The sequence below is a fragment of the Podarcis cretensis genome (genome assembly GCF_951804945.1).
Source record: "Podarcis cretensis genome assembly, chromosome: 2".
NCBI lineage: Eukaryota > Metazoa > Chordata > Lepidosauria > Squamata > Lacertidae > Podarcis > Podarcis cretensis.
Genome location: NC_137171.1, coordinates 105,679,122 through 105,706,102, shown reverse-complemented (window position 1 = coordinate 105,706,102; position 26,981 = coordinate 105,679,122). Strand labels below are relative to the sequence as shown.

The following is a 26,981-nucleotide window of genomic DNA, read 5'->3' as shown; positions in this document are numbered from 1 at the left end:
CTCATGGGGGAATACCAAGGGTATTCAGTCAGTGTTCAGGGCACCAGGGCAGAGCTCCCACGACCCTCCTATGGTAGTTAATGAGCTGGTGCCTGCCTCCAAATGAAGTCTTGTATATGTTGTCAGTACTACAGGGTGGCGCTGTGGTCTAAACCACTGAGCCTAGGGCTTGCTGCTCAGAAGGTCGGCAGTTCAAATCCCCATGATGGGGTGAGCTCCTGTTGCTCGGTCCCAGCTCCTGCCAACCTAGCAGTTCAAAAGCACCCCAAAAAGTGCAAGTAGATAAATAGGTACCGCTCCAGTGGGAAGGTAAACGGCGTTTCCATGCGCTGCTCTGGTTTCACCAGAAGCAGCTTATTCAAGCTGGCCACATGACCCGGAAAAACTGGCTGCGGACAAACATTGGCTCCCTCGGCCAGTAAAGCGAGATGAGCACCGCAACCCCAGAGTTGTCTGCGACTGGACTTAACTGTCAGGGGTCCTTTACCTTTACCTTGTACTACAGTGCAAAAAACCTCACCTGCTCAGAGGAGCTGGCTGGCTTTCAAACCCTCACTTTATTCTACAGTCTTTGACTGGGGCTGGGGAGATAGGCACCCTGGAAGACCCCTCCCCTGACAAAGGTATCATGGAAGCAAGGCTGTGTCTCCCGAGCTGAAGATGGTCCTAACAGTTTTCCCATAAAGGGATATAGCTGGAGAATCACCACCCCCAGAGTATATGGTGCATGGTTTCTGGGTCATAGCAAAGACCTGCTTATGCCAGTGAATTTTTCTTTCTCCATGAATTCTTGTTGCCCTCACTGAATCCTCAAACTGTCTTTAATCTCTCCACTTGCTAGTACGTAAAAGAAACGCTTCACTGGTTTACCATCTTCATCTTGTTTGCCCACATAACATCCCTTTGAAACTTCTGTTTTCCAACACAGAAGTGGCAAACTACTGTGAAAAATTCAATCACACAGTACAACTAGTATACCTGCAGTTAAGTGTGTTGTTACAGAATGTTAAGGCTGCAATACAAGTAGTGGCTTTAATATTCATACAGAACTACACATGCTCAAGGGCTGCCCTGTTCAATTTCATGAGTCAGGGCGTGTTTCATGCACTAAAGCAGGGAATTCATATACATTTGTAAAGCACTTACAAAGACAAACAACATATCCCCAAACTCTTGCACACACAGTCATGTACATCTGGTGGAAGCATCAAGGGATTTTGGAAAACACCGATGCTGTTTAAGATGCAGTAGACATAAGACACTTGGGATGGAGGGACACAGACTACTGAGTCTTATAAAACTTTGATTTCAAAACTTTAATTTAGGTTATTCCAATGTCTATTTCTTTGGGTTTAAACTATTTACTAAATTCAGTTTTATGGAATGATGATTTGTTTAGTCAAGCTTTGGAAATCTGTGCCAGCTGATTTAGGAACATGTAATTCTGCAAAATAGCTTTTAATTTGTTCAGTAGAGACAAGGTCCTATAATGAGTATAAATGTGCACAATGTTCAGCTAATGAATGTCTTCCAGAACCAGCTTATTTATAACTAAGAACGTGGCTATTTATGCTTCTAATTAATTCTGCTGGCTTCTCTTCTTTAGTTTATTGGCAGCTATCCATTTCATTTTGTACTTTCTATAAGGTTACTTGCTGCAGAAGGACGATCTGTCTCTACAAGACTGTAAGACTGAGACTGGCACAAAGTTTAGTAGGCACTCATATTCTCCTACTCTAGTTTAATACGGAAGCTACTCCACTGCTTTTGTGAAGTTCAAGAAGATATATTAAAGGTATCTTTAGATCACCTTGACAAGTGTTGATTTAGAAATAAAGGGAGGAATTCAACTTCACTAAAGCAAACTTTCCATCAGTACAAGCATTTCAGCTTGCCAGATACAACGATCCCTCCTTTTCCTCCCATGCTGAAGGTTCTCTTGATACACTCTCCGTGCCCCCACCCCACCATTTTCAGGGCATTTGGCAGGTATACAGAGGAAAGTCTTGTTGCACAAGTGGCAGTCCTTATGCAGTGGCTCCCACTCGTGGGATTTATTAGTTCAATTCCATTCAAAGGGTTGTATCCAATTCAGAGTAGACCACTGAAGTTAGGTTCATTTCATTTCAAAGGGTCTACTCTGAACAAAGTTTAGTTGGAGAGACACATCACATCACTGTTGCTAAGAATATATTCAGTAATGTCAGGGGTTCAGGAGCAGAAGCACAGGGAAGAGGGGAGATGGAGAGCGAAGGGGAAGAATCTGAGGGCAGCGTAGGAGAAGATGACAGTGGCCCGAGAGATTCCATGAGCCTCTCCAGCGAATCGGAAGATTCACAGAAGGGGGCGCCAGTGGCCAGGGGTAGGGGGTTCCCAAGGGGAACGCCCCAGGAGCAAGGGGGCAGCAGGGACTCCCAGAGCAGCAGTTGGAAATCAGGACCAGCTTCCCCACCAGAGCATAGTGGGGGGGAAGAGTCACAGGTATCGGGAGTAGCGTCTCCCCCAGCAGGGAGAGGAGAGGAGTCAGGGCTGACCACGCCTCCATCGGAGAGTCAGACAACGGAGGGGAGGTCAGATCCGGCCAGTATCCCGGAAGAGGGAAGCAGTGACAGAAGTAGTGTAACGGTCAGGAGGAAGGTCACTGGGTTGGCGCGAGAGGCAAGTTCAAATGTACAGGAGCGTGGGACAGCAGAGAATGAGGATTGGGAACCGGGTCCTAAAGCCCGCCGGAAGCAGGGGGAGGAGCTAAGCGACTCAGCGTCTGAGGAGTCCAGAAAGGGCAATGCCCCAGCGGGCAGGAGGACCCAGAGGAGAAGAGAGCAGCGGAAAAGGTGGAGCAGGGCTAGGATCTTAAACTGGTGTAAGAGGGGAGGAGATTCAGACAGGACTTCGCCGATCTAGGGTTTAAGATGTAGGGCTGCGCGCTGCGGCTTTGAAATGAAAATTGAACTTCAATAAAGACTTTTGTACATTACGACAGCCTAGCGTTGGTCCTCTGTGAGCTGGGACCTAGAGGCAGCTCTGACAAGTAAGAATTTCATATTATGTCTGGCATTACTTTTATAAATAACTTTGTATTATAAAGGGTATTGTAGAAATATTAGTACTCCCTTATTCCTTCAACCTTGTTTTAAAATGCTGTCCCTTGAAAATTAAAAAAACCCAAAGCCTCTATTAAAAGACATTTGCAAAGAACATGCTATAACTATAAATTGGTTTGCAAAGATAATTTAACCTGTCACACGTAAAATAGAGAAGAGCCTAAATCACTCCTAAGGCTTTCTGTTTATTTTCACAAGTCTCAAAAAGCACCCCCTCCCCTTTTGGCTACTTTTAACCAATTATGAACATATTTTTTTCCAGTGCTGTTCAGTTGCCTTTTGTTGTAAGCGCTGTCGATTCTTCTTGATGCCCCCCTCCCCTGCCCACAGTCCTATTTGTCCTCATGCTATTTAACTTTGTCACAATGTTATGACTTAGGGGCATCCATGAAGGTCACTTGGCTCACCACAGCTTGTTACATTAAAAGGTAGTTGTGAATATTAAAGGCAAATAAGAAAATGGTGCAACCTCCACAGCAGATCTTCAGGAGGGGGATGCTGCAGAGGGGAGAGACAATCACTAGATTTCCATGGTGTAAGCGGGTGGACATCACTGGATGTTGCCCAAGGTCAGCAGGATAATTTTTAACATAGAAGACATACGTCATTTTAATTTTCTTTATCAAATTTGTATAATCATTTTCTAGAAAGAGTAGGTGGTAGCAGTTATACGGCAGCACCAACATTTATTGGCACAAAGCAAAAGAGTTTATTGTGAACATCACTGTTCAAAAACCATACGCAGACAAATGGAAGCAGAAGACAGAAGGAAGAAACTGCACTATGGAGTGGCACAAAAGTAGATGAAGGTGTCAGAAAAGAGAATGGAAGGGATGGGGGGAATGCAGAGGGTAAAGAAAAATGAAGTAAACCTAGGAGGAAAAACAGGCGTTATAGATTTGAGATATGAAGTCTGCAAACGTCAAGAGATACACCTGCATGGATGTTTCCAATCTGTCTACTGTCCCAGCAGATAGGATGGGCTTAAAATGGCTCAGAACTACAATGCCTCAAGGACTGCCTCTCCCCGTAAGAACTGACCTGGACCCTGTGATCCCATCTGAGGCCCTTCTTTCTGTGCCCCCTCCACAAGAGGTCCAGAGAGTGGCAATGTGAGGCAATGTGGCTCCCTGTTTGTACAATGCTCTCCCCAAGGAGGCTCATGTATCTTTAGGTGCCAGCCAAAAAATATTCCTTTTTTCCCAGGCCGTTGGCTAATTAAACTATCTATGGCCTTTAAAACTCTCTCTCTCTCTCTTACTACTTTTGTTTGTTACAATGTTATTATTTTTGTGTTTTTATATTGTAAACTGCCCTGTGATCCTTGGATGAAGTCTAGAACTTTAATAAATAAACAAATAAAAAAGAACAAAACTCAACTCGTTCTCCCTCCAATTACTGTTCTGTAACTCCAATTATATATGTTTAATATACCAACGTGTAGCAGTCATTAGCATATTGTTGTTGTCAACTGCTCCACTGAAACTTCCTAATTGTTTGTTGATTGCACTCTCTTACTTTTGGTGTTGCTGCAATATTATTCTAATCCCAGTTTGTCATCATTTTCTCATTGTAAGCTAGCCTTCTATTCACAATAAAAATAATGAGATTTTAGAAGTCTACAGGAAATGGAAATATTTTAATTTTTAAACAGGCTTGAGACACCTTGGAGACTTACCAATTTACTATAGCTTCTGGGTGAGATCCAAATCATTCTAGCAGACAAAGGAAGACTTCCCCAACTCCTCCCTGCAGCCCAACGTGCTCCCCCATAACCGCACAACACATTTGCACAAGCCAAAGTCCACTGCTCAAACAGGACTTGATTGTTAGACATCACCTTAAGTCAGGGTGGGAAACTTCCAACAGATGGGCAAATTTTCACCTTCCAAGGGGTCCAATTTGGGTCAAGAGGCCATTTCCCTCAAGCTATGCTCAGCTGACCCTCAGCTGATGTTGCTGGTGACTTCAGCTGATGGGTGGGGTTCAACTCTGCATACCTGTTCACACAGTGAAAGCAGCTGGGTTTAACACCCATCAGCTAGTCTACATTTTCAAAGGCTACTATCCAATTTGCATTAAATGTTTTGGGAGATGATGATGGTGATGGTGATGCAGGAGGCGGAAAAAAATCTGTTTTCTTTTTGACATGCGAAAAAAAATAATCAGGAGAAAAAAATTCTAGACCAAAGGTCTGTCCCACTATAAGGAAGGAACATAAACTACCTGTTACATATGGAAAAAGTTCACGTGCAGTATCTCACTAATGCTCACAATATTCCTGTAAGGCTACAGTGGTGCCTCACAAGACAAAATTAATTCGTTCCGCGAGTCTCTTCGTCTTGCGGTTTTTTCGTCTTGCGAAGCACCCCTATTAGCGGCTTAGCGGCTATTAGCGGCTTAGAAAAAGGGGGGGAAAGGGAAAAAACTCGCAGGACTCGCAAGACGAAAACGTCTTGCGAAGCAAGCCCATAGGGAAATTCGTCTTGCGAAGTGCCTCGAAAAATGGAAAACCCTTTCGTCTAGCGAGTTTTTCGTCTTGCGAGGCATTCGTCTTGCGGGGCACCACTGTATATCCAAATATCATCATCATCATCAACCACTCACTGAATTGAGCATATAGCTCAATACAGTGGTGCCCTGCAAGACGAACGCCTCGCAAGACGGAAAACCCGCTAGACGAAAGGGTTTTCCGTTTTGGAGGCGCTTCGCAAAACGAATTTCCCTATGGGCTTGCTTCGCAAGACGAAAATGTCTTGCGAGTTCCCGCGGGGTTTTTTCGCTTTTTTCGCCCTTTTCCTAAGCCGCTAAGCTGCTTATCAGCTGATCCGCTGATAAGCCGCTTAACAGCTGATCGCTAAAAGCCGCTAGACCGCTAATAGCGCTAATCCGCTAAGCTGTCAATGGGCTTGCTTCGCAAGACGAAAAAACCGCTAGACGAAGAGAATCGCGGAACGGATTCTTTTTGTCTTGCGAGGCACCACTATATATGGCTCACAGCAGTGTTAGTTGCTTTTCTACATCAGCTCTCCCTCTGTTTTCTGCTGCAATATGATTTGCTGCATATAGCCTTCAAATAGTGCCCTTTGTATCTTAAACAAACAAACCCCACAGTGAAATATTCCTATAGGCAGCCTTTTTGGTAGCTATTTATTCTCCAGCTACGGTTTTCTACACTGGTCTGGTAGCAATATGAGGCTCTTCTATTTCAATAAGTATTTAGGACTCGGGGATAAGCAGGGTTTTTATGCTAGCACTACTTAAACACATTTTGTAGTGCTGTCTTTTTGATTTCTAGCCTTGTTATCTACCCTTAGAAGCTGCTTTGTACAAATGTCAGAAAAATACTACAAAGCTGTAAATAGAAAAAGCTAGAGAGTGGATATTAAACAAGCTCAGCCAAGTTTCATGGTAGAGGTCTCTCTCATCACGGTTATGCAATATGCTTTTTACTTTGAGGATACTAAATGTGGTGGTGGGTTCTATGTAAAGGGAGACCCACATTCTGTATTCTTACCGGCTAGTCATTCTCCAGACCCAGCTCTAGGGCCAACCCACTATGAGGCAAGCTTTAAGTGGTGGAACCCCAAGAGGTGGCGCCCCACCACCTCCCCTGCCATTGGAGAAGCGTTGCGGTCATGGAGTGCCTAAGATGTCACGAGACAAATCTTGCCAGAAGCCAGCACCTTTGCCAGCACTCCACAGGCGCTCCTGTGCAATGTAGATATGAAATGCTTCACAGGCAGTGGGGCAGCAAGGTGGCAGTGTGGGGAGGGGCGGCAGCAGGAAATTACCATGTCACCTCAAGCGGCAAAATGGGACATCTGCCCCTGCCTAGCTCTGTGTGTGGAAGCACCCTTAGCAACATGAAACACACATACTCTATCAAACAAGAAGATAAGAAGTAAAATGTTTATGAAAATACAGTCTCATTGATTCTTTTAGTAGCTATTCATCAGAACACTGCGCATATGAAATAGGGAGAAAATAGCTCGTGGAATGTCTTTACATCTATTTTCATAAAAGTGAAATGAGACAATTATTTTTTACGTTTATGAAAATCTGTAAGGGTTCCGAGGCCTAGTTTGACCACGGCAGCCCCACCACCTCATAAAACAGTTTCTAAAAAAAGGCAATAGCATTGGCCTACTACTGATTACAGTATTCTCCCATTTCAATCAAATAGTCCTGCTGATCCTGAAACATGCTTACAGAACATGTAGTTTTATGGCGGCATCTCTTTGGCCAGGGATAAAGAATAAGAAGATTGAATACAGACGACAAAGCAGCTACAGGATATTGTGAACAACTGAGAAGTTAATGATAACATTTTGTAACTACTTCAATATCCAAGAGCTTCTTCATTATACAAAGACAAACAAGCACTTAATTGGGTACAGAAGTTGCATTTACTATTTGTTTCAGCACACAAAGACTTCCAGAAACTGAGGAGGCTTGGGGTCGTGGGCTGCTGTTCGAAGCATGCAATTACAATTTCCACCCTTTCCAAATGGCAATTGCTTTGTGTAATTACATGTCCAAACTGAGTTCACACATTTGCAAATATCATTTACTGTGATTTCTTTTCTAAGCCCTCTTTTTTCAGATCTTCATGTTCCACCCCTACGCACCAGAGCACTGACAAACAGTCTTGATTGCAGTTTTGTTTGGATGTCACTGCGGTGCTAAAATGACAGAGTGGCGAACAGCAGAAATAAAACGGCACCAATGAGATAGCCAACAATTGCAAATGCACTCCCAGTAGTGGTCTGCCCTAGCCTCTCTATTTATGGGCATTCCAAGACCAGTTAACTCCCCCTTTCCTGACTGTTCTGCTTCATCAAGATAGCATCTCCTTTCACTCTGTCTAACCGGCCGACTTAAATTTTAAGATTTCTTGGGAGGGAGGGAAACTATTACTCCCACCTTAAGGAAAGTTTCTTACACCCTGACAATGCTACATAACATGTTAAACAGCACCAGTTATCAGCCCTACTTATTAGTAAAGGAGTACACAGAAGCCACTGCAATAATCAACTGAAGTATTCCCCCATGGACTAATTAAGACATCATCCTTCACAAACTTCATTAATAGTAAGGGATAATAATAATTAACCCCAAAAGCCACACACACACACATAAAGCACCCATCTACCCCTGTGATGGAAAGATGTTACTTTATGTTCTCAGTATTTAGTAGAAAGAAATTCACAATTTCTCTAGTGTGTGGATATTGGTAACCACCAAACCAAAACCTGACTTACCCTCTGAGCAACATCCGTGTCAGATAAATGACAATAAAGAACAAGTATTTGAGCACAGCTAGCGGAGAAAGTGAACAGTTAAAGCAGAAAAGGCAAACATGGCAGGACAGCTCAGCTGCTGAGCCAACCACTGACAATAATTTAGCTGCTAATATAGTGAAAGAGCAAGCAGAGGAGCAGTCACAAAGTTCTGTCCCTCTAAACTCCAGAGAAGCGGACACGGAGCAATGGTTCCAAACTGCAAGAAAGAAGATTCCACCTAAACATTAGGAAGAACTTCCTGACAGTAAGAGCTGTTCGACAGTGGAATTTGCTGCCAAGGAGTGTAGTGGAGTCTCCTTCTTTGGAGGTCTTTAAGCAGAGGCTTGACAACCATATGTCAGGAGTGCTCTGATGGTGTTTCCTGCTTGGCAGGGGGTTGGACTCGATGGCCCTTGTGGTCTCTTCCAACTCTATGATTCTATGATTCTAAACTAACATGAATGCCCGACTTTCATGGGAAGAAGAGAAAGGAGGAAATATATAGCTGGCAATGGAGTACGTCTCTGGAGTTGAAGTCAAACTGCTGTGTTAGCAGGTGCGAAGTGACCTCCCCAGAGTGTTCTAAACTATTTCAACACTGCATTTTTTAATGGCTGTAATGTGCCCTGATAATAATAATAATGCCACCACAAAAGCTTTTGTAAAGTGACATAAGATCAATCAACTTAAAATGCTGAAAGGTGAAATGAACTTTAACCGTTCCTGAACCTATGTTTGGTTCCATGTGCATGATAGAAGGTTAATCTAAGTATGCCTACTAACTAAGGACATTTACTCTCTTTTCAGTTTTGAAAGCAGCTGCAGATGAATCATTCATCTTTTTTAAGGCAATTTTCCAGTAGCTGGACCATATAATCGCCATGTATAAATATCAAGACACTCCAAAATGGTTGATAGTTTGTCCGAGACTCTGCTGAAGCCAAGGTGGAGTGGGTGCTTTCCTCCTTTGACCCCGTAGCAGACTCCGGTCCCAATGGCAACACAGCATTGCTAAAACGCTTTTATATTGTATAGGACATTTTGATGGAATAAAAGTAGATACTTTAAAAGAGAAGTTAGGCTTAAATTGAACGAACTTATAAAGAACCAGCAATAATCTTCTCATCAAAATAGCCAGCAGTCAAATGGCTGACTAAGGAAGATTTAGACAGCCTGACATTTAAAATTGTTAAAATAAAAAAGTTTCTTCTGTGAAAGGAATACTTGGCACAGATTGTGTAGGAATACATGGCTCATCTTAAGTGGAGGATTCAGCAGTCATGTGATGCCCATGACATGAGCTGCTGTAGCTCACAGAACACTACCCTACTTGAAGTAATGTGAACAGCTATCAGCTGTGCCCCTAAGTATACATGGGGTAAATTATTAATATAATCCTTTAGGATTTTAGGATTTCAATCTGCTAAATAAGGCAGCATGCAGAATTTATAAGCACAGGGATTTTTATCAAGTTTTTTGACACAATGACAGTGGGAGGCAATAAAATATTTTATTGAAAGTTTCAACTTACAAAGATTTGGAACTTTACTCTGGAGCCAACTGACGATTCCCAGGTAAGATCCTCCCCCTATTGTGTGGGCACGGTGATCCCTCCCCCTACCTGGCCTGGTCACCTTGGCAATGCCTCCCCAGGCAAGATTGGGCAACTGGCTGAGGTAGGCGGAGACCTCCAAGTATCCCACCTGGGGAAGGTGAAGCCAAGCCTGTGCTAATGGTGCCGCATAGGGTCCAGGGGGCTGCACGTGACCATGTAAAGGGTGCCCCCCATTTAATGTGGGGAGCAGTCAACTAAGCAGGATAATAAATTAATGTTTTAAAATCCAGTCTCCTGAACCTGTATTAACTAAATTCAGTGTGAACCTTTATGGTCGCACCCGGAATTAAAATAATAGATAACAAAAATTATACATTCACATATTATACAATAAATAAGTACTGTTTTCAACTCAGTACCCGGACTCACTACACCTGCTTCTGATATAGTAACTACTGTCTCTTGAAGACCATCTACTTGGGACTTTTCCTGTTATGGTATCATATAATTGTAGAGTTGGAAGGGACCCAGAGGATCATCTGGTCCAACCCCCTGAAATGCAGGAATCTCAATTAAAGCACCCATGACAGATGGCCATCCAACTTCTGCTTAAAAACATCCCATTAAGGAGAGCCTGCCACCTTCTGAAGGAGCCCCTTCCACTGTCAAACAGCTATTACCATCAAAAAGTTCTTTCTGGTGTTACTCCTTTCTTATAACTTGAAGCCATTGGTTCAGGTTCTGCCCTCCGGAGAAGCTTGCTCCATCTTCCATTTGAAAGCCCTTTAGATATTTGAAGACTGCTATCATATTGATTGCTATCCTATTGTCTCTCGGTCTCTTCTTATCTAGGCTAAAGATACCCAACTCCCTCAACTGTTCCTCATAAGGCTTTGTTTCCAGAGTTTTTCTGATGCACATTTAAACAAGTTGCTTTTCATATTAGTGTTCTAGCACTTGATTATCTTATTGGGTCAAGTGTGTAATTTCTTATGGTATAATAAAACATGACGGGCTATTTGCTCTGGAATACGCATATTGTACATCATCACATTATAATCTACTTAAAATATTTGCATGTATGGAGACATATTTATTGGCTATTGTGGCTATGATAAGAATATAATATCACAAATAAAGCATTTGTTTTGTACTGTGTATTTTATGCACTGAAATTTTTTGTTACATTTCTTAACATCCCATAAGACAGTGTTCTACAACTCCCATCACCTTTGACCACTGACCATAATGGCTGAGGCTGATAGGATGTGTAGACCAAAACATCTGGAGAGCACCAGATTTGGGAAGGCAGCTGTAAGAGGTGTTGATTGCAAAACCAGGATTGTGGGTTGCTACTGCAGATATATATGCTTCAAATAGCAACTACACTGCTTTGTGTCCAGTTTCTAATGGGTTTCCTGCTCCATTCCACTTCTCTGTACCTTAATCTAGTCCTTATGCTGACTGACTGCCTAGAACATTATTCTGATATGAACATTTTGACCCCAAAATATTTCTTACCAACTGTCAGGTTTGATCCAGCTGAAATAACTACTCAATAAACCTTGGTTTTGCAAAGGCCGATTAACCTCTAATAACACCAGGATGGGGGAAAATGAATGCATTATAATCTTCAAACCATAAAAACCTGCTTGTGGGAAAATACCACTGAACAGGCACTTATTTTACATCCTTCCCCATTCAAACACTTTCTTGGATAACACACTAGGGAAAGAAATTCCACTTAAAAATGTTTTTTACTTAGAAGATTAGAAGACTTGGCGCAGGGTGAGGAGAGAAGCATGGAATATATTCAAAAGAGGTAGTAAGGTGCGTAGGCTGATTCCTTTGTACTGGCCTGATGTGACAATTCTCTCACTTTCTTCCTTTGCTCAAAGGAAACACTGTTTTTTTGTGCAGTGGAGACACTTAAAATCTTTCTTTTTAATGTTTTCAATCTCCCTTTCTCTTGTTTGCTTTTAAAGATATGTTCTTTCTATTCCCTTCCCCAAAACTTACCTGCACCACTTATAATAGCTTGCCATGGCAACTACAGGAAATGATTACCTTTCGCCACTACTTTTAGCCTAATAATACGGCTCTCTTCAAGGGTTTCTTTAGATGCACTCAAGTAACCTTACTTCTCCTGCTGTACCAGCCCCTATACAAGTGCAGCTTCCAATCAAGAAAGAAGACTTTTCTAAAAAACACAACTCAAGCGCACCATCTGTGTAAACAGGATTTAACAGGATTCCAGGATCCAGTTCAGTTTTCAAAATATATTCTGAAATGTAACTCCTGTGTGTAACAGGAATAGTGGCAGAAGTTATCCTGAGAATGTCAAATGGTATGTCTGAACAAATCCATGCTATGAAGCTGTTTTAGTTACTTTAACAGGGTTAGGCTTCAGACTGCCATCCATAGGTACATGTAGATGGGACATTTTTCAATGAACTTCCAGCCCACTTTAGATTTACAATTTTTAATTTATGTAAAACACTTAAGCCTCATCTCTCCAAAGGAGTTTTCAACAAAATGAAGTAGCAACAAATAAGAGCCAAAATCAAGAAATGCAATAGAAATCAAACGAAAGAGGACCAAGGCAGACACTAGGCCTTTCTGAACAGCTAGGTTATGGAACTGCCCGGATAAACCAGAGGAACAGCTTGAGTCTCATTGGCCCAACAGTGGTAGGGCCGATGCTTCTTGCAACAGATGCTCTTACTTCACATGGAGTAGTAACAACCCCACTGAATGTAAACAGAGCAAGGTTCATATGGAAGAGGACATATTTGAGGCGCATGAGTCTTGGACTGTGAAATTGTACAGGGAATCTTGCTGGTATTTGCTGGAGAATAGGACAAAACTATTTCCTGCCTCCCTACATCCACCAAAAGGTTGGCAGCAGCACCTGCAATAGTCAAAGCCTCTGAGTCATGAAGATATAGAGAAAGTAAACGGGGAAGAGAGAAGAGAGATGTAAGAGGAGACACAGGAGGAAATGTTGGCAGGCTTTGCCATAGAGAGAAATTAGAAAGACGGAGAGAAATGAGAGATGGCGAGGAAGGTCTGAGGGCCAGAAAATAAATAAATAAATAAATAAATAAATAAATAAATAAATAAATAATTTATAGCCCCCCCATCTGGCTGAGTTTCCCCAGCCACTCTGGGCGGCTTCCAATCAAGTGTTAAAAACAATACACCATTAAATATTAAAAACTCCCCTAAACAGGGCTGCCTTCAGATGTCTTTTAAAGAGAAGATAGCTGCTTATTTCCTTTGCATCTTAAGGGAGGGCGTTCCACAGGGCGGGTGCCACTACCGAGAAGGCCCTCTGTCTGGTTCCCTGTAACTTCACTTCTCGCAATGAGGGAACTGCCAGAAGGCCCTCGGCGCTGGATCTCAGTGTCCGGGCTGAACGGTGGGGGTGGAGACGCTCCTTCAGGTATACAGGACCGAGGCCATTTAGGGCTTTAAAGGTCAGCACCAACACTTTGAATTGTCCTCGGAAACGTACTGGGAGCCAATGTAGATCTCTCAGGACCGGTGTTATGTGGTCCCGGCGGCCACTCCCAGTCACCAGTCTAGCTGCCGCATTCTGAATTAATTGCAATTTCCGGGTCACCTTCATAGGTAGCTCCAATGCACTAGTCCAACCAGGAGATAACTAGACCATGCACCATTCTGGCAAGACAGCCCGCAGACAGGTAGGGTCTCAGCCTGAATACCAGGTGGAGCTGGTAGACAGCCGCCCTGGACACAGAATTAACTTGCGCCTCCATGGACAGCTGTGAGTCCAAAATGAGGCAAGGAACCTATGCTGCAGTAAAGATGTGGTCCTGTAATCAGGAGTGCCTGAGGAAATAAAACATGCAACAAGCAGGATTACCGATGATAAGAGCACCCAGACTTGTAAGGGACAAGCTGGGATTCTGAAGATCCTTGGGACCTATAATGGAAGAGTACAACAATCCTGATAACAGGCTAATTTTCTGCTGCTCTACATCCCTATGTTTTATTTCACTTTTCATGTTTTATTGTTCTTGCTTCTATTTATTTATTTATTTAGTATACTGCCCTTCCTTTGTAGATCTCAGGGAGTTTCACAACATAAAAATGCAATATAAAAACACAATGTACACAATAAAAACACGAACAAAAAAAAACTACAAACCAATAACCCTTCAATAAATTTTATAGTAAAAGATTAATAAATGGAAACAAACAAACAAAGTTGATAATTAGCTGCACTTGGGAGTCCAGCCTGTAAGCAAAACTGCAGGGTGAAGGTAAAGGTAAAGGGACCCCTGACCATTAGGTCCAGTCGTGACTGACTCTGGGGTTGCGGTGCAAGCCCTAGGCTCTGTGGTTTAACCCACAGTGCCACCCGCGTCCCTGCAGGGTAGAAATAAGTAAATAAATAAATATAGCAAGCCAGGCAGAAGGCTGGTCTCCTTAGGACATTAGTATTCTATGTACCGAGTGTTTCTTCCCATGGGAGCAGAGTCAGGCATGCAGGTCCTCCTTCCTTCCTTCATACATAGCTTCCAATAGTACCATTGGGAAAAATCTATTTCTCAATCAACTGTGCTGAATGTATAAATTGTGCATAGGTGAAGAATAGGTAACTATCTAATAATGATATTTTAATTCGACACACTCTTACTATTTTAGTAATTCACCAGTTCTCTTCCAACCGTAATGAAATATCTGGTCTAAACCTTTCCAAAATGAATGTGGGTGTTCAGTGGTTGTGCTACTTTCCTTCCAATATGTTTTTCAAGATTGGATTTTGAGATTTGAGAAGCAGGAGTCAAATCAGGAAAACTTCTACATTAACTCACCAACACAATAGGAGCCATGAGAGAGATAACATTCATTAGTTATCTGAACATCAGGAGGCCCCTAGGCTGAAAGACAAACTGTTCTGTAATATTTTGGATGTCTTGAAGGAGTTCTAGAATACACCAATTAATCAGAGCTGACTTTTTAATTTACTATGACATATTGTAATAAATAAGATTATTAAAGGGAATCTAATCCATCTGGTGTGCAGAGGTCATGATTTAATTAGGATTTTTATATATCTGAAATTAAACTAGGAGTATATGAAATGCCTAAAAGTAACAGAAAACTTTGATTAGACTTTTACCGCTATTAATAATGCCTTATTTCCTGTTCCAGTGTCTTAATAATGTAATTATCCTGGAGCAAACCAGAACTAAGTATATTTTATTTATTTAAACTTGAAGTCTACCCAACTGCTAAAGTTCAGGACAGGTTTAGAAGTTTTTGTCAACAGATCAACATGATTAAAACAGCTTGATTGAGAACCTCTGAACCCTTCTTCTAGCACTAAAAACAAACCCCATCGCTGTGAGTGGCAGTGCTGAGTCAATTCTCTAAACATGCCTCAGCAATCACAGCCAAGGAGTGCAAACAGGTTTCATTAGTTTTGGGAAGGATGAAGAAAGGACTTAACAATGACCCTTCGCACAGAATCCAAATGGCTGCCAGGAACATTGTGCCTCTCCAATGCTGATGACTTCCTGAACCAAAGGGGACAGGTGTATCAACGAAAAATGGCACACAGTGGGATATGTATTCCAATTGTGGAGCCTGAGATAGTTTAAATACTAGGCAGCTGCCTAGGGTGGCAAAATGTTAGGGGCAGCAAAGTAGGAGGGCAGTGGAATTCAAAAGGATGCAGAATTCATAGGCATATGACAGACTTACCATTGCTCCACGGCAAGGCGAATAATAGCATAATTTTATTAGGCACATACGTGCATCTGATCGGCTCACCTTGGTTGCTGCTGCTGCCCTGGCACACTACCATTTTGGAATCAGCTACTGATGAAAGTTGTTGTAACAAACATTTCTTACCAGCTGACAAATTTCCTCTCGCTATGACTGGGAAATTGCAATTGCTGCTCGTTTATATCTGTATAAACTCTTTGGTATTTGTAGTTTTCTTTCTCAATTGTTGGTGGAGCCTGGAATTTATAATTCTTGTTTGTGTAATTTTGTATACACTCAAAGCGGGTTTCAAAACTGGGGTTGATAGTTCTATTCTGATTTTTTTTAAAAGCAGCAGCTTAGTTTGGTTTATTATTCAGCATGGCAAAAAGAAATTATCTGGATCCCAATATGGAAGGCTGAAAAGGAGATCCAAACAAACAAGAAGGTTGTATCTCCAACCACAACCAGAGGAAAGGAGTTCAAGGACCAAACTGAGACTGAAGCTGAAATGAATTTTACATACTGCCTGAAAAGTTACTGGTTTGAGGAACATAGCTTGAACACAGAAGACAAACCAAATGAAGTACTTCACATCAAGAACTGAAAGCAAATGAATCTGGAAATGCTACATTGTCTACAATTTTTAACTTTAGTGAGCCTGCTGCTGGGCCTATTTGCCACAAATTCTGGTGGAGCATGGGCCAGAACCAATTCAATGATTCGTGTTTCCCAAGGATAATAATCCACTGAAGAAAATTCTCATTCTATAATTATACATGGACACTGGCCAATGAGAAATAATTAATCACCAACAATGTCAGTATTCCATTTCAAATAACTGTGTTCTGGTTTTGTTGCAAGCTGCTTACTCGTAACATTACTGGAACATCACAATCTCTTTGTGATAAAGGAACAAGAGATTGGAAAAACATATCTGCTATTTCAGAAGGACACAAGAGAACTAGTGACCATCTGGGAAAATTTCAGAAATGCAAAGAACCTGAACTTCATTTAAAAAAAAAAATTGTTGATGAAGAAAACATGCCAAAAGAAAAATACTGGCAACCAATTTTAGAATGACAATTTTTTTTAATGAGAGCTCTTGGTTTACATCATTTGACTTCTTGGAAAACACATGAAAAACTACACATATCTGGTAACAGAAGGTTTCTCAGATTTGAAAATATTTAGCTGTGCCCGACCCAGTTGTGAATCAGCACTTGTGTAGAATAAGGAGCAATGAGACACACGTTCAGTGTATTGGGAAAGAGTTAATTCAGTTTTTATGCAGTGCCATCATAGAAAAAAATCTGTCAGCATCTTGTAGCTTTTGACAATAACCAACTGGTTAACAAAAATAAATATATGTATTCATACCACTGGAAGAGATGCGTGGTGTTGATATTATGGATATTTTATTTCAGCAGTTGGAAGAGATGGAACTACCTATTGAAAAGGGTAAGGGTAAGACAACGGATCAAATATGAAGGAGAAAGAAAATGGCATCCAACAGATAATTCTGAATGTCAATCCATGAGCAGTATTTGGTCCATGTAGTGCACATTCCTTAAAATTGATCATAGTTGATGCTGCTTTCGTAAGGGTTGGAAGATTCAGAACATTTCTATGCCATCTGGTGGGATTTTATTTCTTATGTTTCAGACCTTGATGTTCAATATTCACCATCCACCTCAGCTCGGGAAATATGGTTGTCTTGATTTATATTGCTGTGCCACAATTTTCCTTTTTTAATTTTGTATTGCTTATTTGTGTGGACCGCTTACCAGCGGGAAGGTAAACGGTGTTTCCGTGTGCGGCTCTGGCTCTGGCTCTGGCCAGAGCAGCGATGTCACGCTGGCCACGTGACCCGGAAGTGTCTCCGGACAGCGCTGGCCCCTGGCCTCTTAAGTGAGATGGGCGCACAACCCCAGAGTCTGTCAAGACTGGCCCGTACGGGCAGGGGTACCTTTACCTTTACCTTTATGGCATGATGTAATACCCTGTGGCTACTGCACTTTTGGGTTGTTAATGTCAATAAAAATTTGGAAAATAAAAATAAATGCTGTTGCTAAGTGTTGCTTGGATAGCACAAACATCTGGCTGTCCTTTTCCTACCAAACAAGAAAACAGTTGTGCAACTTCCAATATGTTTTTGTTCTTTCTATGAATTGCTGTTTTCATTATATTTTATCACTTTATGTGAGTCATTTCAAACTATATGAAGACAGAGTAATGAGGCCTTCCTGAAATTAGCATCCCTATGACACAATGGGGTTATGAGAGAGGAGAAGAATCCTTCAATAAAGACAAAGCCTCCAAGGATCTCTCCCATACATTCCTATTTCATAAACAGGTGAAACAAGATTTTCGATTTGATACGAATACAGGGAAAAGGTAAGAAAACAAAAGGGCAGAGATGGGAAATTTACAATTAAAATAAATTTACAATTAAATAAAACTCAAATCAAAATACTTGCTGTCAAAGTGAATGCATATTTTCAAAAGGCAACAGTATGATAGATGGCATTCACATAAAAGACTCGTCCAGCAACACAGGAGATGATAACATATCATCAAACGCTCTGAGAAATATACCGTCCCAGCTCTCATTTATTGCTACATTAACAATGGAGATGGCACATCAAGGGGAAACCCAAAAAGTGTCAGACCCTCTATATTTAAACATAAAGAAGGAATTTAAGTAAAGTCTGGTAGAATACTGCAGAATATCTCAAAAATGATAAGCATGGGGAAATTGATGTCAAATATTAGTTTTACAAGTTCTACACTTAACATACTTTTCTCAGGACATAATAATTCAACATTAAGCTGTCTGCTCTTACAAATAGGATTTTCATAAACTCAGGGAAAGGCTGGAGTCTGCATTTCTCTGTACTGAAGCTATGCAAAAAACAAACCACTACAATAGTAAGCTTTACCTATAGATCCTTGATCTTTAGATCCTTGATCTAATTTGTCTTGAACACTATGGCTAGGAGGACAATGAACCATTTTTTAATGGAAATACTGAACACTTCAGACCCCATAGCTCAATATGTATTTTACCAAGTTCTTGATTAAGAAACCAATATGGAATTTATAAGAACGGCTACAATGCTTATTTTAAGTCTTTCAGGACATTACTAGCAACTTCCTTTCCCACTGGACACAGCAGATGGAATTAGCATCTGGTCCTTCTTCAGTACAGGGAGCCCAAGAGATAATGGCCAGCTAGGAGGAAATTGTACTCATTCCCCAGACAGCAATCAAAGCAACTTTGGTTCCAGAGATTCCAGTAGGCACAACACTAAGGAGACACTTTGAATTAAAGTCAGATCAACAGTTTGGAAGGAAGCCCAGAAAGCAGATACTTCTGAAGTGAAGTAAGACCAAGCATGGTGTTATATGTTTAGGAAAATAGGCTTATTATCTAGTCTCCTTCAAATTAACAGTTTAAGAAAGAAGCAATCACATAGTGAAAGCACGCTACTAATACAGAATAGGAGTGTGCAACATATGACGTTAAATTATACAAGAGTAGATTACAGAGGGAAACTGCCACTAGCTGTAATCCACTATGGATTTCCAAGTTTTTATCTTCAAGATTTCACAGCACTTATGTCCCTATTTATCAGAAGATAATTTGAGTGGCCATGATCTTGTATTTCAAACTTCCAGTGAAAAATTAATTGCATCCAGCAGAATCTTACAAATAAAACAGTGTACAATTGTGCAGAGGCACATAGAATAAGAATCTCATTCAGGTGCTGTGGTGGGATAATGAGCTGCTTGTGCGTTAAAGCTTGATCCCTCAGAGCTCACTCAGTGTAGTGAAGCCCTGCCTTGAGCGGAGCCCTTTGGGGTGGCTCCGTCAGTCGCTGGTAGAATCTGACAGTGGGCGTTTGCGGAAACGTTTCCAACATAAAAGCTGTTTCACGGACATGCGCCTCCTGGATTCTCTGCGTGACAGTTTCCGGCGAGGGGTGGGGGTCCTTAAAGGGTGTCCTGATACCTCCTCACTGTTCTCACTGGAAGTATCCCAGAGCCTCCCCTCCGACTCCCTTTCCTTTGGAGCTCCCGCACTCCCCCTACTGGTTCCCTCTTCTGCTGAACTGTCTCTCCTATTCTCCTGGAGCCTTCTCACCACCTGTCCTTCCGATGGCAGTTCCCTGACATCCACCTCCCCCCCAGGGCCCCCTTCACCCCCTCCCGCCTCTTCTCTTACTGGCGGCGAGGACGGAAATCCCTGGAAGGAACTCCCCTCATCCTCCGAGGATTCAAACACTTCTAACCACGGCCTTCCGTCTCTTTCCCCATCTTCCTCTCCTTCGTCGGAATCTGTTTCCACCTCCACCCCTGACTCTGGGAACCCTTCAAACTCCCCTTCCTCATCTGTAGTCCCGAAGTGTTCCCTCCTAAATCTTGCCACTGGTTGTGGTTTTCTTGGGAAACGCCGATGAAACGTTTCTATTAAAATCTCGTCTTTGACTTCCTCTGCCGGTACCCATGTGTTTTCTGACTCTTCCTCCCCCTCCCATTCTACCAAGTATTCCACCTGATTTCCCTTCCACCTGGAATCAATGATCCCTGCCACATCCATGTTGCGTTCTCTCTCTTCTATGACGGGTGTCCGGGTGACCTCCCTCTCATGTTCCCCCCACTCACGTCCCTCTCTGTACGGCGACAGTAATGACCTGTGAAATACTGGGTGCAATTTCATGTGACTGGGCAATCGGAGTTTGAATGCTACTGGGTTGACCTGCTGTATGACCTCAAAGGGTCCCAACCGTTTGGGTCTCAATTTCTTACACCCTCCCTTGAACGGCAGTCCTTGGGTGGATAGCCACACCCGGTTACCCACCCTTATGGTTTCGCCTTCCCTCCTATTTCTGTCTGCTTGCTTCTTATATTCTTCTTTGGCTTTCTCTAAGTTGAGTTGGAGCTGACGGTGGATCGCTTCCATCTCTTCAACAAAATTTTCCGCTGCAGGTACACTCCACCTCCCCCCTCCTTCTCCTGGAAATGCCCGAGGATGACACCCATAATTGGCTAGAAAGGGACTCATCCCTGTGGACACGTTCTCCGCGTTGTTGTAGGCAAATTCTGCCAGAGGTAACCTGTCTACCCAATCAGTTTCTCTGTCCTTTACATAACACCTCAGATATTGTTGCAAAACCCCGTTTGCCCTTTCTGCTTGCCCATTTGTTTCTGGGTGCCTGGCGGTGGAAAAACTTACCTCCACATGCAACATGCTCATTAGTTTCCTCCAGAACCTGGAAGTAAATTGTTTTCCTCTGTCGCTCAAAACCCTCAAGGGGGCGCCATGCAACCTAAAAATGTGCTTCACAAACAACCTTGCGGTTTCTTCCGCTGTCACTGCATGTGAACAAGCTATAAAGTGGCACATCTTAGTTAGTAGATCTACCACCACCATGACCGCGGTTTTCCCTTTGGATCTCGGTAGATCGGTCATGAAGTCTATGGATACCATCTCCCATGGCCTTTCTGGGGTGGGTAAGGGTTCTAATAACCCTGCTGGCGCCAACCTCTCTCCCTTTGCTCTTTGGCACCTGTCGCATCCCCTGACATACTCCCGCACATCTTCCCTCACCTTGGGCCACCAAAACTCCCTGGTAACCAACCACATGGTCTTGTGCTGCCCGAAGTGCCCCACCGTGGGGCTGTCATGCAACTGTTTGAGCACCCGCCCTCTTAGTTCCCCATCTGGTATGTAGAGTGCCCCTTTGTAATATAGTTTTCCGTTCTTTTCCTCAAAACCCCCTGCGTTCTCACCTGTCTCCCTGAGTTCCCTAAGTTTTTCTTGGGCATATTCATCGTTCTCAATACCCTCTACCAGTTCTCTTTGCCCCACCAATGCCGCCCCACAAACCCAGTGGTCCTCCGAGATGATATGTCTTTCTTCCGCCCCTCCTTCCCCCTCCAAGTACTCAGGTTTTCTGGAGAGAGCGTCCGCCCTGACATTCTCAGCCCCTGGCACATAGCGAATTTCAAAATTGAACTTGGAGAACTCTTGCGCCCATCTTACTTGTCTCTGGTTCAATACTCGGGCTGTTCTCCAGTATTCTAGATTTTTGTGGTCTGTCCGCACTTGAACCTTGTGTTGCGCCCCAATCAACAGGTGTCTCCATCTCTTGAACGCTTCGTGGAAGGCGAGTAATTCTCTGTCGTACACTGTATAATTCCTCTCGGATTTGTTCAATTTCCTCGAGAAGAAGGCACACGGTTTCCATTCTGACGTATTCGGTCCTGGCTGCAGGAGCACGGCGCCCACCGCTCTGTCAGACGCGTCGGTTTCCACCCTCATCGGCTGCTGCAGATCCACGTGTAAGAGTTGTTCTTCCGAAGCAAACGCCCTCTTTAAACTTTCGAAAGCTCGCTGCGCTTCTTCCGTCCAGACAAATTTCTTCTTACTGCTGAGACAATCCGTGATGGGGGCTGTTAAGTGGGCGAAGTTCTTGATGAACTTCCGATAGAAGTTTCCGAACCCCAAAAACCTCTGCACATCTTTCTTAGTTTTCGGTGGCCTCCATTCCAGCACCGCTTGCACCTTGCTAGGATCCATGGCCAGCCCCTTGTCCGACAACCGGTACCCTAGGAATTCCACCTCCCTGGTGTGAAACTGACACTTCTCCAGTTTCACCCACAGCTGGTTTTCTTGCAGTTTTCTCAGTACCTCTCGTACATCTCGCACATGCTGCTCTTCATCCTCTGAGTACACCAGTACATCATCCAAGAACGCAGCGCAGTTCTTGTAAAGCAATGGTCCTAGTACGTGATTCATGAATGATTGAAATACTGTCGATCCCGCCTGGAGGCCGAAAGGCATAACGCAGTACTCAAATGCTCCCAAGGGGGTGAACATAGTGGTTTTCCACTCATCTCCCTTTCTCATACGTATCAGGTTATACGCCCCCCTCAGGTCCAGCTTGGTAAAAATCTTCCCTTTTCTCACCCGGGTCAGAATGTCATCGATTCTGGGCATAGGGAAAGTCACGGGTTCGGACACTGCGTTTAGGGCCCGGAAATCCACAATTAATCTTGGTTTGTCTGAATTTTTTTTGTCCACAAAGAACACTGGGCTACCCCCCACCGCTCGTGACTCTCTGATGAACCCACGCTTGAGGTTTTTGTCAATAAACTCCCTAAGCTCCTGCATCTCCCTGTCAGACATTGCATACACCTTGCCCACTGGCAATTGTGCTCCTGGGAGTAAGTTGATTTGGCAGTCAAAGGGTCTGTGCGGGGGTAGTTTATCTGCTTCCCTTTCGCTGAAGACGTCGGCAAAATCTGCATATTGTCGTGGTACCCTACCTTGATCCGTTGCTTCTATCTTTGCTAACATGGCCTGAGTGCCTACTTGGCCCCCTTTTTCCGTGCAGTGTCCCATACAATGTGCTGACCCAAAGGAAACCACTCTCTGATGCCATCCCACAAGCGGATCATGCAGCGCTAGCCAGCTCATCCCCAAAATGATGGGCGCTCCTCCCAAAGTGGCTATATTAAACGCTATCAGTTCCGTGTGTCTTGCCACCCTCATTGTCATGGGGACAGTCTGCTGGTTTACTTCTCCCCCCAACAGCGCCCTCCCATCAATCGTGGTCACCTGCAGGGGATTTTTTAAAGGGATGGTCTGTATCTGATGTGCGGCTGCAAACTCCTTACTCATAAAGTTGCAGGAGCTGCCTGAGTCTAATAGCGCCTTCACCTTTAGTGGGTGTCCGTTTGCCAGCTCCAGCAATACCTCTATCACAAGAGCTGGTCTTGGGGGTTCTGGCACATTTACTGTTCCTTGGCCTGGCTGCTGTGCCCCGACGGTGGCAGCCAGGCGTTGGCTTTTACTTGCTCCTTAGCTCCTTCTCCCTCCTCCCCAACAGCTCCCGCCATTCCTTGCCATTCCTTTCTTTGCGGACAAACTCTGGCAAAGTGACCTGGCTGTTGGCAGAGAAAACATTTCTTGGCGCCTTTTCCCTCCTTCTTCCGCCCTTCACTGGGGTTTGAAATTGCGCGCGCGCGCGCTGTTCCGATTTCCATCGGCTCTGCTGGCAGAGAAGGCTGCTCTGGAATCTCTGGAATGCGGAAATCCCTCCAACGCTCCCCTTTCCCTTCCCGCTTCTCCAAGGCTCTGGCCTCCTGGCGTGATCCTATGGCCAGCGCTGATTTAGTCAGATGGTCCATAGACTCCGCCCTGGGCCCCCGGGAAAGTTCGTCTTTCACTGCCGAAGATAGTCCTTCTTCGAACAGCATTTGTATCGGTTCCGCTGACAAATCCCAACCTAATTTATGGATCAACATGGTGAACTCAGTCCAGTACTCACGGACAGATCGGTTCCCTTGTTTACACGCCATTAACTGCCTGCGTGCCACTCCCTGCTCAATCTCGCTGGAAAACATCAGATCCATGGCGCGAAAAAACTTCCTTGTGTCCCTTAGGGCTTCATTATTGGCTGCCATTAGTGGCCTCACCCAATCTTTTGCCCCGCCTTCGAGATGCCCAATCACATAAGCAACCCTCGAATCCTCATCAGGAAAATCATCAAACTGCAGATTGAGGGCATATTGCATCTCTGTCCTGAAGGCTTGATAATTCCTGGGATCACCCCCAAACTTCTGCACCAGTCCAGGCACTTTCCTCGAGAGCTGGGCGGCTTTCCCCTTTTCTGCATCATGAGCCCTCCTCTCCTCAAGCCTCGCCGTTTGCAGAGCTAACTGTACCTCCAACATCCTGTACCTTTCTTCCAGGCTAGGACCGGCTGCAGCTGCTCCCCCACCTCCGGCTCCGGCTGGGTTGCTCATGATGCCTCTCTTTGCACAAGCTGCTTTCAGGGACTGTCAGATTGCTGTGGTGGGATAATGAGCTGCTTGTGCGTTAAAGCTTGATCCCTCAGAGCTCACTCAGTGTAGTGAAGCCCTGCCTTGAGCGGAGCCCTTTGGGGTGGCTCCGTCAGTCGCTGGTAGAATCTGACAGTGGGCGTTTGCGGAAACGTTTCCAACATAAAAGCTGTTTCACGGACATGCGCCTCCTGGATTCTCTGCGTGACAGTTTCCGGCGAGGGGTGGGGGTCCTTAAAGGGTGTCCTGATACCTCCTCACTGTTCTCACTGGAAGTATCCCAGAGCCTCCCCTCCGACTCCCTTTCCTTTGGAGCTCCCGCACTCCCCCTACTGGTTCCCTCTTCTGCTGAACTGTCTCTCCTATTCTCCTGGAGCCTTCTCACCACCTGTCCTTCCGATGGCAGTTCCCTGACAGGTGCCCTTGGATATTTATTTGTGGCAGAGTTTTAACACCCAGCTCTTCCCCCAGATTCAAGCAAAGGATAGGTTAGGATACAACAAAGTGTGAAACAAATTATGAAGACCACTATGGACTTTAATGCAATTCAACAGATTGTAATACCACAAAGCTGTTAATACGATTGGTAATTCAAATATATGCACTGCCAACGATGCCCCAAAAGCTAAACTACAGTACTAGGAAGAGACAGGCCTCACCTTTTCAGTGTTCTATGATATATAGCGTCACATCCAATACAAAAGTTATAGCGTCACATCCAATACAACAGTTTTTCAATTAAATTTTCTCCTTAGGGCATTCTAGCAGTGAAAGTGAATATTACAGGAAATGCTGCAGTGCATCTTCCCTTTTAAATGAGTGATCCTGTTGAAGATTTTTTTAAAGGAGAGATTGGATGGCCACCTGTCATGTATGATCTGGTTGAGATTCCTGCCTTGCAGGGGGTTGGACCAGATGACCCTGGTGCCCTTCCAGCTCTGCAATTCTGCGATAAGGCTCCATTCACAAGTTCCCTTCCATTTCACACACTGCTTCTCCCCACCATTCTATTTTTCTTTTTCAATGCTACTTTACATTGCACCAGAATCTTCACTGGACTGTTTTTTGTGGGGAAGGAGGAAGACAAACGATCTTTCTTAAAAAACAAACAAACAAGGTATTCTACCAACCACTGTGGTTCCTCCTAGCATGCTGACACTTCTCTCCTGTTTTTTTTAATGGTTCCAGTTCTAGCGGTGCTCACCACCTAAATTCACTAGCTGAATTCACAATTTAATCAGATTATAGTAGCTAGCTGTAATCAACATGATGAAAATTGGAGGACCCTGGGAAGCACAAAACTAGGATTGTAAGACTGGCTGAAAATGCACAACCTTCTAACATTTTCTGGCAAAGAATGTCCCTGCCAGAACAAAGGGAAAAAATGAGGGAGGAGGATAGAAATATGACATTCTCTCAGCCCTATTCCTTAGCTGAGAAAACGTGAATGTGTACTGCAGCCAAAAATGCACTGATATCAATTAAGACTTAAGCACACATAAGTTGGTGAAGAACTGCAGTGTGAGTTTTCAATGCAGTATCCATAACCACATAAGGAACTAAACAAAATCAGTGATCTTTAAAGAACAAGAATAATTACAAGTGAAAGTAAAACAAAATTCTCTCAGTCTTCTAAAGTGATAAAACTGTTTCATGTCCATAATCAGGAACTGATCACCTACGCTACTTTTTCTAATTACAAAATATAATAAAGTTTTAGATAGTATGTTCATATATACATTCACAATTAAAAATATATAGATGTATTATATTAGAGAGAATTTGTTTTCTAGTCCTCAGGGAAATATACCACAAAAGAGTCTGAGAAATAGTGATCAAATTAGCTTAATTACTCCATGTCAACTTGATTAGTCACTGTTCTTTAATGCAAAAGCTGCCACTTGCAATTAATAGCAGTTGGTGCTGGTTCAATTGATTGAGTGTCTACAATGCACGAAACATGATAGGAAGTTTAGCATTATCTTACAGCAATTCAGTAGAGAAGTCTTGTCCCAATGGTACATAAATCTGAAGTACCAGAAATTGCTGGATCAGTCCAACTAGAAAAAGAGAAAAGAAATACATAAAGTACACCCTACACATATTATTTAGCATTCCAGATAGAGATAGGAACTTTATTTCCCAAGGTTTATGCAATATATAAAAAGAGGAAAAACAACAGGAGGAAACCAAATCAAGCCGCAATAAAAGGGGATAATATTCTAAACAAGCAACTGGTGGCTCAGGTGGAACTCCTACAAAAAAGAGACCTAATTACTTTATTTACAGTTTTCATTACGTTGACAGCACACAAACACACGACTCTACAAGGGCACATAAAAATAAATCTAAAAATTCACAGGCATGTTCCAGCAAAAGCATGTGGTGATTACTCTCATAGACGACAAATCTAAACTTTATTTGAACCACTTAAACAATTCATCACAC

The 26,981-nt window shown here is 43.3% G+C and overlaps 1 protein-coding gene across 6 annotated transcripts in view; it reads right to left on the bottom strand.

Moving 5' to 3' along the window:
* Positions 1-26,981, bottom strand: part of CFAP20DC (CFAP20 domain containing) — a 147,128-nt gene that overhangs the window by 97,305 nt on the left and 22,842 nt on the right. For 5 of the 6 annotated variants that reach the window (XM_079961487.1, XM_079961488.1, XM_079961484.1 and 2 more), the window contains exon 5: positions 26,521-26,593. The exons of the other annotated variant lie outside the window; for it this stretch is intronic. In XM_079961487.1, coding sequence (XP_079817613.1) covers positions 26,521-26,593 — 73 coding nt within the window. The remainder of the gene's footprint in view (positions 1-26,520; positions 26,594-26,981) is intronic. 6 annotated transcript variants of the gene reach the window in all.